General features: G+C 40.5%; 1 protein-coding gene across 11 annotated transcripts in view; it reads right to left on the bottom strand.

The window, feature by feature from the left end:
• The window catches only part of LOC140728102 (intermembrane lipid transfer protein VPS13B-like), a 1,021,046-nt gene that overhangs the window by 786,891 nt on the left and 216,758 nt on the right, over window positions 1–17,397 (bottom strand). For all 11 annotated transcript variants that reach the window (XR_012099001.1, XR_012099002.1, XR_012099004.1 and 8 more), the window contains exon 12: window positions 13,709–13,796. Coding sequence is in view for 8 of the 11 variants with exons in the window: in XM_073046336.1 (XP_072902437.1) it covers window positions 13,709–13,796 (88 nt within the window). In the remaining 3 variants the exon portion in view is untranslated. The remainder of the gene's footprint in view (window positions 1–13,708; window positions 13,797–17,397) is intronic.

The following is a 17,397-nucleotide window of genomic DNA, read 5'->3' as shown; positions in this document are numbered from 1 at the left end:
CCACTTTCACAGCTTGGTTGATGGTGACCTTAAAATCACCACAGATCCGGACAGATATATTCTTCTTGACTACTGGGACCACTGGTATTTCCTGTGGGCTCCACTCAATCTTGGAAAGAATTCTTTCAGCATCCATGCAATCGAGCTCAAAGGCTACTTTATCACAGATGGTAAGGAACTAGATGGACTTTGCAGAACTTGAGTGTGGCATCTTCCCCTTGAAATTTTTGAGTTTTCCCAATGCCATCCTTAAACATTGCTACGGCATCATTCAGTATCTTTTTAAATTCGCTTGCAGATGATTCTATTCCAGGGGATTTGGCATACAAATTGTGGACAGATCTCCAATGAAGTTGTAGACGTCTCAGCCACTCAAATCCCCACAATACCGGCCCTCATATTTTTAGCATGTACAAGCCCAATGTGCTTGGGTATTTGCAGGCATCAATATTTTTAAAATGCTGATCAAACTAATTTTCTGGAATGACTGAAACAGCCAAGCCAGTGTCCAATACTATTTTAATGAATTTGCCATTCCCTTCTGGTGTAAACCATATTGCCTGTCTATTTAAAGAGCAAACACGAGGAAATCTGCAGATGCTGGAAATTCAAACAGCAACACACACAAAATGCTGGTAGAACACAGCAGGCTAAGCAGCATCTATAGGGAGAAGCGATGTCGACGTTTCGGGCGGGGTCTCGGCTCGAAACGTCGACATCGCTTCTCCCTATAGATGCTGCCTAGCCTGCTGTGTTCTACCAGCATTTTGTGTGTGTTGCTGCCTGTCTATTGTTAGTTTTCACACTATAAATCTCAAGGCTACTCATTCTTCTGTCGCTCGCATCAGATTTTTCAACAACATGCAGATTAGTGCTCTTCTTGAAACTGTAACTTGACTTTTTGCTTTTTCTCTTCCTTGTGCAGCTTATTTACTTTTGTCTGCCTGACATGATCTTTGTATGTGTCCTATTTTGTTGCATTTTCTGCAAGTTTCAGCTTTAAATTCGCATTGGTCTGGTGTATGTGAGGCCCTGCCACAATGGTAAGACAATTTGGCCTGGCTGGTTACAACTGCAAATTTGTTCACACTCACTTTCATTCCTGACTGCAACTCAACTGTGTCTCTATCTATTATTTCCATTGATACAGCTATTTCAATTGCTCTTTTAAATGCCCTGCTTAACAAGACTGCCAAGGTTCCAACCATGTAGCATAAAAAAATGCAGACATGGATTTGCTTGGTTGAAAATCCAAAATATAATTAGACTGCCCTGGCTGGCAGTTTCAGTGCAACTCCCCCAATACATGCACTTGAAAGTAGCTAAAACTAAATTTTGCTCCAGGCAACACCCAAATAACAGAGGTCAGCATGGAAACTGGTAATCCACTAAATTTATAATATTTATACACTACATATCATTTTATGCTGCCTTATTTGATCTTAATTATAGTTAAACCACAATATTTTTTCATAATTATGTTAGGATCATCCCCAAAGGTTTTCAATATTCCTTTGAATAAAAATAAATGAATAGTGTATCATTTTCACAAAACCACTTAAACATAATCCCTTCACAAGGGTTTATAAATACAATTTCAAACTGTGATTTCCAACTTTGTCATTTCCTGCTGGTGATAGCAACTAAGCATATACCAACTGTAGATTTTGCCACAGAGGATAAAGGTAATTTTTTTTAGTATGACAACCAATGATGGTAACACTTCAATCTCAGCATTTAAGTGTTGCAGATGAGAGATGAAAAAGATAAGAAAGATCTATATTTTGTTAGAGCAAACAGGAGGAAATCTGTAGATGCTGGAAATTCAAACAACACACACAAAATGCTGGTGGAACACAGCAGGCCAAACAGCATCTATAAGGAGAAGCACTGTCGACGTTTCGGGCCGAGACCCTTCATCAGGACTAACTGAAAGGAAAGATAGTAAGAGATTTGAAGGTAGTGGGGGGAGGGGGGAATGCAACATGATAGGAGAAGACCGGAGGGGGTGGGATGAAGCTAAGAGCTGGAAAGGTGATTGGCGAAAGTGATACAGAGCTGGAGAAGAGAAAGGATCATGGGACAGGAGGCCTCGGGAGAAAGAAAGGGGGAGGGGAGCACCGGAGGGAGATGGAGAACAGGCAAACAACTAAATATGTCAGGGATGGGGTAAGAAGGGGATGAGGGGCATTAACGGAAGTTAGAGAAGTCAATGTTCATGCCATCAAATTGGAGGCTACCCAGCCGGTATATAAGGTGTTGTTCCTCCAACCTCAGTTTGGATTCATTTTGACAGTAGAGGAGGCCATGGGTAGACATATCAGAATGGGAATGGGACGTGGAATTAAAATGTGTGGCCACTGGGAGATCCTGTTTTCTCTGGTGGACCGAGCGTAGGTGTTCAGCGACACTTCACCTGTGAGTCGGCTGGTGTGGTATACTGCGTCCGGTGCTCCCGGTGTGGTCTTTTATATATTGATCAGACCCGACGCAGACTGGGAGACCGTTTCGCTGAACACCTACATTATCTTCCATTAATACCCCTCCTCTCATTCTTACCCCATCCCTGACATATTTAGTTGTTTGCCTCTTCTCCATCTCCCTCTGGTGCTTCCTCCCACCCTTTCTTTCTCCCGAGGCCTCCCGTCACATGATCCTTTCCCTTCTCCAGCTCTGTATCACTTTCGCCAATCACCTTTCCAGCTCTTAGCTTCATCCCACCCCCTCCGGTCTTCTCCTATCATTTCGCATTTTCCCCTCCCCCCACTACTTTCAAATCTCTTACTATCTTTCCTTTCAGTTAGTCCTGAGGAAGGGTCTCGGCCCGAAACGTCGACAGTGCTTCTCCTTATAGATGCTGTTTGGCCTGCTGTGTTCCACCAGCATTTTGTGTGTGTTGTCTATATTTTGTTAAACAAGAAATAAAGTAAGTCTTAATCTTTCTTTTCTTTTTTTTAAAAAAAATTGGTTAAGTGAAAATCACATGTCTGGATATCTAACTGAGCATAATTTATCTATCAGTGTGTGGTCAATGTTTCAAATTTCCACTTAATGGTGCATCTACCTTACTTTTGAAGACATTAACCTTAAATCCCTTTGTGACTCTCCAATCTATTTGCTTAATCCACCACCTTCTGGTTAACTCTTTAATTTTTGGAAATAACATGATCAATGCCCTGTTTCCCTTGCAGCAATCTGATTGGACTGATGAAAACCCCACGATGTATATTCCCATTACTCCAGCACTGATCTGTTCAGATTATAGAACCCACATACACTGTAAAGGATAGAACTCAGCAAGTTTATTTTGTCATGTGGCAGCAGCAGTTTCTGAGGTGTTCTTCCTTCATATTCACTGACCAGAGCTGGAAATCGTTTTAGACCATTAGATATAAGAGCAGAATTTGGCTACCAATGTGTATCCACATTTTATTTGGGAATGCACAGAACAGGCCATTCCATCCAACCAGTCTCTGTCAGTGTTCATGCCAGATGTTCTCAAGTGCTACCTTACAATCTATCTAAACATGTCAGCTTATTCTTTTGAAAGATCAAAATACTGTGAATACAGGACATTAAAAATGTAAGCTGAAAATGATGAAAATACTCAACAGGTCAGGCAACATTTATCTGTCAAGAGATAAACCATTAGCCAACAATCTAATTAATAAATAAAGCAATGGAAAGAAATAATCACAAGTCAATTCCAGTTTTAAGTATATATCAATATTTTAAATTAGATCATTAAAAACTATTTTCAAAGGCAGAGCAGATGAAAACCATTACATTTCTAAACATGCAATGAATAAATATTGCAAACATCACAACCATATACATATTGTAAGCAGTAGTAGAGTTTTGTAAACTTTTACCTTTTATCTCCAGGACACCATGCTTTTTCAATAGACAATTGTCAAATGACTATAATCTGCTTTGAGAAGTTAAAACTGTGAAGCAGAACACTCCCTTAAGAGCTGAATTTGTCAACAACATGCAATGACATGGTCATTCACTTTGGCTGCAGTTGTTCTGCTGATCTCAGATAGACCTGACTGAAATATTGCTGTGGTTTTCTTCATACCATGAATATTAAACCAACAAATGAATGATAACCACAAGTGAGTCAGCATGAAAAGGAAATCGAGAGGACCATCTCAAACGCTTGCCACATGATCACCCATTTGCCCCTACCAGCACTGTGTGTGGAAGCGATGAAAGTTTCCACATTGGCCTAATCAGAAATCTCAGAACCCACAAAACCAGAGTTATTCACAATCCTGAGGGCCCACATAAGAAGAAGCTGTTATTACTTTGTAACTGAAGAGCTGGTGTAGCACAGTGGGAATATTCCTGTCTCTATGAAATAGTCAGTAATTATTCCAATCCTCACATCAAGACTGATCAAGACTACAGCGCAGTGCAAGGTGGTGCTGGTGAACCACAGCACCGTATTGTGGGCTGCTTACAAAACATATAACTTCTGAATTACCCTCACTGCAATTTGCAGCCTGTAATTTCCCTTTAAGCAACATTATTACGAACCTTCTTAATCAGCAAGCAATTTCACAATATTTTGAAGGACTCGGCGGACTTAACTCTTAAGCATGCACCTTGAAGCAGATTAAAGTATGTCGTCATGGCCAGAAGAGAAGAGAAGGGGAGGACTCCAAGCCAAGCTGAGCCACTAAGAAATGAAACTCCCTCGACTCAGCATCTTGTTGGCAAATGTACAGTCACTGGAGAAGAAGATTGAGGACCTAAGGGCAAAATTACTGTCTTGGAGAAAAATGAGGAATTACTGTGTTCTGTGTTTCACTGAAACATGGCTCACTCTGAAAAGTCCGATGAGTAGGTAAGAACCAAAGGCTTCTCAATACAAAGGATGACCCAAACTGCTCATTCAAAGGAGGCAAAAGGTGGTGGGGGGAGGGGCTCTGTCTTCCATGATAAACTCTTTTTGTTGCTCGAACATGACAGTTTTATCATACTCTTGTTCTCCTGACCTGGAACAACTAAAGATTAAGTGCTAACCATTCTACTTAGCAAGAGAGTTCTCCTCCATGATGCTCACCACAGTTTATATACTGCCAAAGACAATGTTAATCAGACACTTGAGATATTAAGTGCTACCATCACCAAACCAGAAATAGCTTACCCCAACACATTTCAAATCATGGTCAGGGACTTCAGTCAGACTTTTTCTGAAGAAATCTCTGCCCAATTATCATTAGCATATAACTGGCAGCACCAGGGGTCCCAAAACACTTGATCACTGCTAATACTACAAAAAGGAATGCTTACTCTTTTATGCTTAGATTGCATTTTGGGAAATCTGATCACATGGCTGTCCTTCTTCTACACACATACAGGCAGAGGCTAAAGAGCAAGATTCCAGAGATAAGGACACAAAGAGATGGTACGTGAGGCACAGCAGCAGCTACAGGATTGCTTTGAGTCAGTAGACTGGGTCACGTTCAAGGACTCATCAAAGGTTCTGGACAAATAACACCACAGTTGTTACAGACTTACAACAACAGTCGTAGACAAGACTGTCCCCACAAGATCATTTAGTCTTCTCAACCACAAACCCTGTATGAACCATGAGATCCACAATATGCTGAGGGCCAGATCAGTGGCATTCAGGTCTGGCAACCAAGTGAGATACAAGAGGTCCAGGGACGATCACTGGAAAGCCATCCCACTTGTGAAATAGCAATTCCGGACTAAACTTGAATCATTGAAGAATGTTCAGCATCTGTGGAAGTGTTTGAATACTATTACCTCTTACAAAGTGAAACCAAGCATCATCGATGACAACAATGCTTTGTTCCAGGTGAGCTCAATGCCTTACATGCTCACATTGACCTTCAAAGCATGGGGAGGGGGAGCCTTCAGGAACTCCCACTGCCCCTGATGACCTTGCAATTTCAGTCTCTGAGGCCAGTGTGAGAACAATCTTCGTAAGGTGAACCCACGGCAACCATCTGAGCGAGATGGGTACCCGGCCAAGTACTAAAAACCTGTGCTGATCAACTGGCTGCAGTGTTCACTAATATCTTTAATTTCACTCTTTGGCAGTCTGTCATACCCACCTGCCTAAGAACATGGTAACCTGCATCGATTACTATCGCCAGTAGCACTTACATCCACTGCGATTAAGTGCCTTCAGAGGTTGGTGATAAAATACATCAACTTCAGCATGAGAAGTGACTTGGATCTGCTGCAATTTACCTATTGGCTCAACAGGTTCACACCAGATGCCATTTCAAATTTGCTGACAACAGCACTGTCATTGGCCAAATCAAAGGTGGTGATGAATCAGCACTTAAAGTGAGATTGAAGACATTGCTGAGTAGTCACGCAAATAACCTCTCACACAAGGTCAACAAGACCAGCAAGCTGATTATTGACTTCAGGAGGAGGAAACTCGAGGGCCATATAGCCAGTCTTAATCGGGGATCAGAGGCACAGAGGGGCAACAAATTTAAATTCCTCAATGTTATCATTTCATAGGACCTATCTTGAGCCCAGCATGCAAAAAAGCACAGCAGAGCATCTACTTCCATAGAAATTTAACATCTAAAACTTTGACAAACTTCTATTGATGTGTGGTGGAGAGTACATTGACTGGTTGCATCACCGTCTGATACGGAAACACCAATGCCCTTGAACGGATAATCTTATAAAAAGTAGTGGATACGATACAATCCAGACCATCACAGCTAAAGCCCTACCTACCAGTAAGCACACCTACATAGAGTGCTGTCGCAGGAAAGCAGCATCCATCATCAAGGACCCCCATAACTAAGCGCATACTTTCTTCTTGCTGCTATCTTCAGGAAGAAGGTACAGGAGCCCAGGACCCACATCACCAGATTTAGGAACAGTTAATACTCCTCAGCTATCAGACTTTTGAACCAGTGGGGAAAACTTCACTCAATTTCACTTGCCGCATCACTGAACTGTCCCCACAATTTGTGCATTCACTTTCAAGGACTCCTCATCTCACGTTCCCGATATTTATTGCTTAATTATTTATGATTATTCTTTCATTTTTTTTCCATTTGTATTACTATAGTTTATTGCATTTTGTACATTGGATCGTTGTCTGTCCTGTTGGATATGGTCTTTCATTGATTCTATTACATTTCTTGGATTTACTGTGTATGCCCACTGCAAAGAAATGAATCACGGGGATGGGGGGAGGAGGAGGGAGTGGGGGGGAGGAGAGGGGAGAGGGTGAGGGAGAGGGAGAAGGAGGAGGAGAAGGAGAGGGGAGGGAGAGAGAGCCAGAGAAAGAGAGAGAAAATTATGAGAGGCATAGAAATAATAGATAATTAAAAACAAAAGGCTTAAGGTCAGGAGTAGGAGATTTAAAGGGGATCTTTGGGGAAAGTATTTATGGTTAAAAATCACACAGTTATTGAAATGTGCAACATTTTCATAGGTGGTGATACAATTTTTACATTTAACAGGCATTTAGAAAGACACTCAAATAGGTATGGCATAGAAGGTTACAGTCAGATGTAGGAAAAATTGAACTTTACATGGACAAAAAGGTCAGCACAAAGGTGATGGGCCAAAGAATCTGTTTCTGTACTGTACAACATTACAAATCAATGACTCTAAAGGTGTGAGAACCTTCAAGTGGATCATAAGTATCTTGTTTCTGTGCAGTAAGGTTATGTAGAACTAGAACAGTGGTTAAAGTCCATTCCTGTATACCTTGTAAAATTCTGTTCAGTTAATCACATCAGGATGATAACAGCACCTGCTAGCTGAGATTAGGCATATATCCAAAAGGTCTCAGAAATACTCATCCCAAAGAAATAATGACCATCTGTGCACATGCACAAACCCCATTTTTGATCATGTCACTGGACAGGCAAAGCTATAGGCAGTATATAAAGAAATAGATGACCATTAAGAACTAGGAAGTGAACGTTAATGAAACTGATGGTCACTTAACAGTTATTCTTACTTAGCATGCTCAGCAGCAACTGCATTCCACATTGTAAGTAAAGAAATTTATCTTTTAATAACAGCCCTAGAAGGGAGAATTATTGAAACAGTTATCTCAAATTTGATTATTCCCAGATTTATCATGTTCAAACCTATTAGCACTCTGAAAAAAGTAACCTTGAGATGTCTGCAAGACCTTAAATAGATAAAAATAACTTACAAGAGATTATAATCTAACTAAACAAACTTTCAGAAAGGAAACTACTATCATTGTGGTACTAATTGACATAACCTTGTTGGAGTATATGATTCCAGCATTACTTACTGCTGTTCCTCAAAGCAAACAAATGGACTAACTTAGCTCTCTCCAAAATATTAAGCTATTTGAATGGCATGCAGTGGATGAACCAAATATTTTAAAATAAAATGCATCACTCGTCATCCTGAACTCACAGCACCTTTTCTTCCTCGTCTCCACTATCAACAACAAAGTCAAACATTTCAAAGTGCAACATGTAAGCAGACAGGACATTAAAAGGACATGTACATAAGTACATACCGGTAATTAAATTATACAATATACAGTTTGCTCAAGTTTAGAACTGAAGTATGCCTGTCATTTGAAAGTTTGGGAGTATTTTACTTCAATTTAAAACCTGCAGTTCTCAATAGTCCAAACAATTTAAACCTGTTTAAGTGAAAAGGTCTGGTAGATTCTTTCAGCAGCCAAAAAAACTGGCAAGAAAATGTTTACTTAGTAATATCTATATGCTGTGCTATCTTTGTGTATTTGGTTTACATCTGGAAAAAAATGGTGCAGCTTTAGAATTGGGTGTGATGTAAATCAAAACAACTGCAGACACTAGAAATCTGAAATAGAAACCCAAAATGCTGGAAATACTCAGCAAGAGAGACAATACCTGTGGAAAGTGAAAACAAATTAGTTGTCAGTAGCATGGTTTAGAAAAATGACTTTCCCTCTGTGCTAGTGGACCACATTTCTTGTATTTCCTGCCCCACAGTTCCATTCGTTTCTCCCACTGCAGTTTCCCTTGTTCTCAACTTCCACCAACTAAGCCTCTATATTCAGTGGATTACCCCTTAACATCTGCGCCAGCTCCAATATCATTCTATATATCCATAACTTCCCTATTTTGCATTTTGTTTTACACTGGTCCACTCCCAATGGCTTCCATTTTATGGCACATTTCCCTGCAATTGAGCAAATGAAACACATGTCCTTTCACCTTTTCTCTTCTGTCCCCCCAGTCTTTCCAAGTTTAATAACAATTCTCTTGCACTTCTTCTGGCCTAGTGTACTACATTCAGTAATTACAATGTGGCCTCCTCTGCACTAGAGAAACCAAACGCAGACTGGGTACACAACTGATTCACAAGGGTGATCACTGAATGCACGAGTTCAATGTACCTGACTGATCCTGAGTTTCTTCCTGCCTGTCAGTTTAATTGCCACTCTGACCTATTTGTCTGTAGCCTCCCACAGTGTTGCAACAAGGGCCAACAGAAGCTTCAGGAACAACATCTCATCATAGGTTTCCAGAATCAATAACAAATTCTCCAACTTTCTCTAACTAATTCTTTCTATTTGAACAGAACTTGTCATTTCTGCCAATTATCTGTCTTTGACCCAGGTACTCTCCTTTCATTAATATTGTTAATACCACAATCCTTTTAGCAACACAACACACAAAGAAGTACAATCTGATTCCAACTATCACACTAACTCATAGGTCTCAACCCATCAGACATATTCTCTCTATTCCATCAATTCCTCTCCTATCTTCTCTGCTACTGAAACTCTCTGTCTCAATTTTGACAAAGGGTCTCCAGCTTGAAACAATAACTCCGTTTAACTTTCCACAGATGCTGCCTTACCTACTGAATGTTACCAGCATTTTTGAAATTAAAGTAACACACACAAAATGCCGGAGGAATTCAGCAGGTCAGGCAGCTGGAAAAAATTACAGTTGACGTTTCAGGCTGAAACCCTTTGGAAGGACTGGAGAAAAAAAGCTGAGGAGTAGATTTGAAAGGTGGGGGGGAGGGGAGAGAGAAATGCCAGGCGATAGGTGCAACTTGGAGGGGAAGGGATGAAGCAAAGAGCTAGAAAGTTGATTAGTGAAAGACACAGAAGGCCATGGAGGAAAGAAAAAATGGGGAGGGGGTGAGGAGAACCAGAGGGAGGCAATGGTCAGGCAAGGTGATAACATGAGAGAGAGAATGAACAAGGAAGTCACGCAGGGAGCGATCCCTGCAGGGGACCATCCATTCCTCCCTCCCCACTGATCTCCCTCCTAGCACTTCTCCTTGCAAGCAGAACAAGTGCTACATCTGTTGCTACACTTCCTCCCTCACTTCCATTCAGGGCCCTAACCAATTCTTCCAGGTGAGGTGAGACTTCACCTGTGAGTCTGCTGAGGTCATATACTATGTTCGGTGCTTCTGGTGTGGCCTCCTGTATATTGATGAGACCCGAGGTAGATTGGGAGACCACTTCGCTGAGCATCTATACTCCACCTGCCAGAAGAAGTGGGATCTCCCAGTGCCACCCATTTTAATTCCACTTTCCATTCCCATTCCGATATGTCCATCCATGGCCTCCTCCATTGTCGGGATAAGGCCACACTTATGTTGGAGGAGCAACACCTTATATTCTGTTTGGGTGGCCTCCAACCTGATGGCAGGAACGCCGATTTCTCAAATTTCCAGTGCTGTCTCCCCCCCCCACACCTTCACCATTTCCCATCCCTTTGTCCTTCTCTCATGTTATCTCCTCACCCGTCCATCGCCTCCCTCTGGTGCTCCCCCCCTTTTTTTCCTTTCTTCCATGGCCTTCTGTCCCTTTCACCAATCAAATTCCTAGTTCATCCCTCCCCCTCCAGGTTTCACCTATCACCTGACGTTCCTGTCTCCCCTCTCCCCCCCACCTTTCAAATCTACTCCTCAGCTTTTTTTCTCCAGTCCTGCCAAAGGGCATTGGCCTGAAGCATCGACTGTACTTTTTTTTCCTATAGATGCTGCCTGGCCTGCTGAGATCCCCCAGCATTTTGTTTGTGTTGCTTGGATTTCCAGCATCTGCAGATTTTCTCTTGCTTTTGAAATTAAGTAGGGTGCCTGATTCACAACAACCTCATTTCTAATAGGAGCAAATAATAGAATGTTATAGGTTGAACATTTGAATTCAAGTGTGTAATATAGTTGTTTAAATCCAACTTTTTGTGCTCAAAGTATTTTAATTTTGCTTGCAGTTTCTAATTCAGCTGCAATAATCAGACCTTTGGACCTCATTGAAATATTCTGATTTTTCAAATTAAATTTTACTAGCTTGTTACAATATTTGAACAGTATGCAGCAACCTACCTCTCAAGGTTTATGCTGCTACTTTTTGGTTCAAACTTTTAAAATCCCAGCTCTAAGCAAAACTATGCTGGATCCAAAATTAATTATTTAATTTAAAAGACTGCATTCACTTAAAACATTCAATGAATCACATAGCCCAATCAGCTCAAAAACTCCAAACTAAGTCTTAATGCTGTTTTGAAAAATACAAGTGCACTTTGTAACACTCTATCTCAATTAAGGTCAGTGCTAAAAAGTTAGGTTAAGTCTCGCCATTCTATGTGCAGTTAAGTCAAAACTTACTTAAAACTTACTTAAGCTGCAGAAAAGTTAAAACATAGCATAAATGCAAAAAGGCTGCAGATTCTGAAAATCTGAAATAGAACAAGGAATATTTGAGAAATACTCAGATCATTTAAAACTCTGACAGGAAGTAACAGATTAACATTTCAGGTTGATGCCCCCTCCTTTGAAATCCTTTCCATTTCTCTCTCCATGAATGCTATATGACCCATCAGATGTTGCCTGTGTTCTACGACTTTACTGCCTTCAATTATGCCTCTCTGATATAAAAAAGACATGCAAAAATATATATTGTGTGAGAATATGGTGATACACAGCTGCAAAGCACACCATGTTAACATTCCCAAACTGGGTTTAAATTTGAAGGATTATTTTTAAGTCATGGTAGCAGAGATGTGTCAACAAGTACTGAATATAGTTTGCATGCTAACATCTTAAGGGGCATAAAATTGGGGGGTGGGGCGAGTTGGATTCAGGATGTAAAAAAGCAGTAGCTCCTTTCAATCTTTTTAACCACATTAATTAGTTAACATATTGCTACCTATGTAATTTCAAATGAGCAGACTTTTTCTGATCTGGTGTTTATCGATGCCACAAGAGTCAAATTCAACTAATGGTAGTAATGTGTTTAGAAGATCTCCAAATAGAGCTGCAATCCATATCCAATGAGTCTAATGCAAATAAGGTGTAGTTTCATTTTAACCAAAACAATACAATAGATTTGATTAGAAAAGATAGTTTTTACTTTTTGAGACTCTGCAGCCAGCATAATCAAAGAGCCCACCTAATCTCGACATTCTTTCTAAATATCCCCTCCCCTGCCATTAGGCAAAAGATGTAAAAGCCTAAAAGCATGTACCATCAAGACAACTTCTATCCTGCTGTTACAAGATTACTGTAAAGCGTCCTTGTACAATTAAGTGGACTCTTGACTTCACATGAGAACTTTTTTTATATCATCATGGCCTTGCACCTTATTACCTGCCTGCATTGCACTTCCTGTAACACCTTATCCTACATTCTTTTATTGCTTTTCCATTGTACTATTCCAATGTACTGATGTAACGATATGAAATGTATGGATGGCATACAAAGCAACACTTCTCACTAGATCTCAGTATATGTAACAAAAATGTGACAATGTAGATCATAACTCGCAACCAAAATTCACCCCATTATATTTTGTCAATAGAAACAACTTCAAGCAGTACACTTGTGAATATTTGAATCACAAAACTACATTTTGCTCCCATAAATCACAGGACTCTGCAGAGTGGTGCAGACAGCCAGCGCATCTGTGGGTGTGAACTTCCCACTATTCGGGATACATACATTAACAGGTACGTAAAAAGAGCCCTAAGGATCAGTGAGAACCCAAGTCACCTCAACCACAAACTGTTCCAACTGCTACTATATGGGAAACGGTACCACAGCATTAATGCCAGGACCAACAGGCTCCGGGACAGCTTCTTCCACCTGGCCATCAGATTGATTAATTCCCTTTGACACAATTGTATTCCTAAGCTATACTGACTGTTCAGTTGTATATCTTACTGTATATACTATTTATTACAAATTACTATAAACTGCACATTGCATATTCAGACGGAGATGTAAAGATTTTTTACTCCTTATGTATGCGAAGGATGCAAGAAATAAAGTCAATTCAATTCACAAACTAAAACAAATACATCATCAATTAATGTAATATATGTTACAATCTCAGAAAAAGGATCAATTCTCAGGAAATTTTGAGCACTTTAAACCGTGCAGTAGCACATTTAGTTGTATATGAGGACAAAGCAGTTATTTACTGATACTTAAACAAAATACACATCAAAGAACCATTAAATTTAGGAAGCAATGACCACATGAGCTGATCAAAAGCCCACTTCTCAAGTTTGCAGTTTAATCACTATTTAAGATACTGTTCTTATAATTTGAAGATATTATCTCACCTGACTATCCTGGTCAGTTAGGTGAAAGAGAGGGCAACAGGTCAAGGCCCAGAAGGCTATAAAAACTTTTGTTTGTGTAGTTCAAGGGGAGGGAAGCAAACATCAAAGAGAAAATAAAGCAATACCTTTGCCAGCACTGCACTCCATTGTATACAGGTAATCCATGTAGAAGGCTCCAAAACGCTGCACACCAGCTATCTCTGTGTATGTCTCCTGCCAACAAAGAAAGACAAATAAAACTTAAGTTCCAGAAGGATGGAATTCAGAGATTACAGCCCTATACAGGGATGCCTATTTATATTTGTGTAGCCATTACACAAAGACTTATCAGGGAAAGAGTACAGAGGTTATCTTAAGCACCCTCCAATTCAAGTAACATGACATAGTACAGAGAGCAACACAATTTGGGTTACTACTTCACCAGTTAATATATAATTTTAGTTACATTGAGAGTCGGTGAACTCTCAGTATTTTTCCCAAATGTGGCTTAGAAGTAAATTATACTCATGATATTTGTTGAAGCGTGGCATTTGTATTCAAGAATACAAATCTGCCTCAAAAATTACTTGCATATGATAGAACTTCAACAAGAATATAGATTGGTCAGTGTTCAATCACCAAAACCGTGCTTGTAACACCCTAAAAGAGTGTTTTCTTAGGTAGATGACAATTATAACTAATAGCTTACAGTAAAATTAATGCTCTGCGCTTTCTCTCCTATTAGTACCTACTGCCACTCCAAGGTGGAATTCACTTTTAATTTTACTGTAGGGTTTGTGAAACGGAATCTCCATACACATGATTATTTTAAACTATATTGTAGGGTTTAGCGTACATTTTTTTTAAATGAAAGTTTCGTAAGATTTTATTTACCTGTAGCTCTAAGCAAAGCAAACTATAACATGGGTACTTAACTTTAATGTTCACTTCAGCGTTAAGTAGAGAATGGTACAAAAGTTAAAAACAGCATTGCAGTCTGTCTCTCCAATTCTGAAGATACAACAATGCTTTAGCATTCCCCATTATCCTTTATTTCATTTCATCTTCTATCTTAGGCCACGAACTTATCAATTACCCCTGACAAGTTATTAACTTCAAACTTTCTGCAGCATCACTCAGAGTTGACCTGCATGTGCATGTAACGAGAGCTGTGCAACTTATCTCCCTCTACCTTAGGCCATGAACTTATCAATCACCCATCTGTGGATACTTTCTGAAGGTCCAAGATCAATATGCTCCACAACCGCTGGACTAAGTGTGTAAATGTAGGAGGGGAGTATGTTGAAAAATAAATGTGCTAGGTTTTCTAAAATTCTATCTTAGGTCACGAACTTATCAATCACCCCTCATATTAAAAACAGAAATGAGGCAGTGTCCCACGGGTTCAATGTCCATTTAGGAATCAGATGGCAGAGGAGAAGAAGCTGTTCCTGAATCGCTGAGTGTGTGCCCCCAGGCTTCTGCACATCCCATCCGATGGCAACAGTGAGAAAAGGGTATGCCCTGGGCACTGGATGTCTCCAATAATGGACGCTGCCTTTCTGAGACACCGCTCCTTGAAGATGTCCTGGGCACTCTGTAGGCTAGTACCCAAGATGAGGCTGACTAAACTTACAACCCTCTGAAGCCTCATTCGATCCTATACAGTAGACTCCGCCACACCAGACAGGAAAGGAATGGGTTCTATTTTTACAGATATCTGTAAGCTGACTTTGCCAATAAGTTGGGAAATTACAAAATTACTCAAGATAATAGCCATGCCTCCATAGTATTGTAATGATTGACAGTGAAAACAAATGTCTGATAAGAAAGAACTACTTAATGTAGAGAAGAATAAATATTTCTGCTATTTGTAGCATGAGAGAATAGGACTAATCAAGTGTGACAGTGGAAAACTGTCTATGAAACCGGAGGAGATAGAAGAGGTACTTAATTAATAATTTGCTTCAGTATTCACGACAGAAAGGGAACTTGGCAATTGTAGGGATGACTAACAGCAGATTGAAAAGCTTGAGCATATTGATATTAAGAAAGAGGATGTGCTGGAGCTTTTGGAAAGCATCAAGTTGGATAAGTCACCAGGACCGGACAAGATATACCCCAGGCTACTATGGGAGGTGAGGGAGGAGATTGCTGAGCGTCTGGCAATGAATGATCTTTGCATCATCAATGGGGTCAGGAGAGGTTCCGTAGGATTGCAGATGCTGTTTCCTTATTCAAGAAAGGGAGTAGAAACAGCCCAGGAAATTATAGACCAGTGAGTCTTACCTCAGTGGTTGATAAGTTGATGAAGAAGATTCTGAGAGGCAGGATTTATGAACATTTGGAGAGGCATAATATGATTAACAATAGTCAGCATGTCTTTGTCAAAGGCAGATTGTGCCTTACGAGCCTGACCGAACTTTTTGAGGAAGTGACTAAACACATTGATGAAGGTAGAACAGTAAATGTAGTGTATATGGATTTCAGCAAGGCATTTGATAGGACCACCCATGCAAGGCCGATTGAGAAAGTAAGGAGGCATGGGATCCAAGGGGACCTTGTTTTGTAGATCCAGAATTGGCTTGCCTGCAGAAAGCAAAGAGTGGTTGTAGACGGGTCATATTCTGCATGGAGGTTGGTGACCAGTGGTGTGCCTCAGGGATCTGTTCTAGGACCCTTTCTCTTTGTGATCTTTATAAATGACCTGGGTGAGGAAGTGGCGGGGTGGGTTAGTAAATTTGCTGATGACACAAAGGTTGGGGGTGCTGTGGATAATGTGGAGTGCTGTCAGAGGTTACAACAAGACATCGATAGGATGCAAAACTGGGCTGAAAAGTGGCAGATGAAATTCAACCCAGGTAAGTGTGAAGTGGGTCATTTTGGTAGGTCAAATATGATGAAAGAATATAGTATTAATGGTATGACTCTTAGCAGTGTGGAGGATTAAAGTGATCTTGCGGTCAGTGTCCATGAGACAATCAAAGCTGCTGCGCAGGTTGACTATGTGGTTAAAAGGCATATGGTCCATTGGCCTTCATCAACCATGGGATTGAGTTCAGGAGCTGAGAGGTAATGTTACAGCTGTAAAGCATCTTGGTCAGACCCCACTTGGAGTACTGTGCTCAGTTCTGGTCACCTCACTGCAGGAAGGATAAGGAAATTATAGAAAGGGTGCAGAGGAGATTTCCATGGATGTTCCCTGGTTTGGAAGCATGCCTTATGAGAATAGGTCGAGTAAACTCGGCCTTTTCTCCTTGGAGTGACAGAGGATGAGAGGTGACCTGATAGAGGTGTATAAGATGATGAGAGGCATTGATCGTGTGGATAGTCAGAGCCTTTATCCTAGGGCTGAAATGGTTAACCCAAGAGGGCACAGTTTAAGGTGCTTGGAAGTAGCTACAGATGTTACGTCAGGAGTAAGTTTCTTTACATAGAGAGTGGTGAGTGTGTGGAATGGGCTGCCGGCAACTGTGGTGGAAGTGGATACAATAGGGTCTTTTAAGAGACTCCTGGATAGATACATGGACTTAGAAAAATAGAGGTCTATGGGTAACCCTAGGTAATTTCTAAAGGAAGTACATGTTTGGCACAGTATTGTGGGCCAAAGGACCTGTATTGTGCTGTAGATTTTCTATGTTTCTAAAAGTATGCATGCAAGTTGGACTTCTGAATTTCATAAAATTATGGGCACTCACTCATACATAAGTGTCTATAACATGAACATTCATAACCCAGGAACAGCCTGTAATCCTGTATTAACCTATGAGAAATATCCCTTTGTTTTAGCTATCTTTCTCTGCCTACTCTGCAACTAATTTGTTTTCTCACTTTT

This window comes from Hemitrygon akajei, chromosome 1 (genome assembly GCF_048418815.1).
Source record: "Hemitrygon akajei chromosome 1, sHemAka1.3, whole genome shotgun sequence".
In the NCBI taxonomy this organism is placed as follows: domain Eukaryota; kingdom Metazoa; phylum Chordata; class Chondrichthyes; order Myliobatiformes; family Dasyatidae; genus Hemitrygon; species Hemitrygon akajei.
Note: the sequence above shows the minus strand (reverse complement) of the source record. Positions and strands in the feature narration are given on the sequence as shown.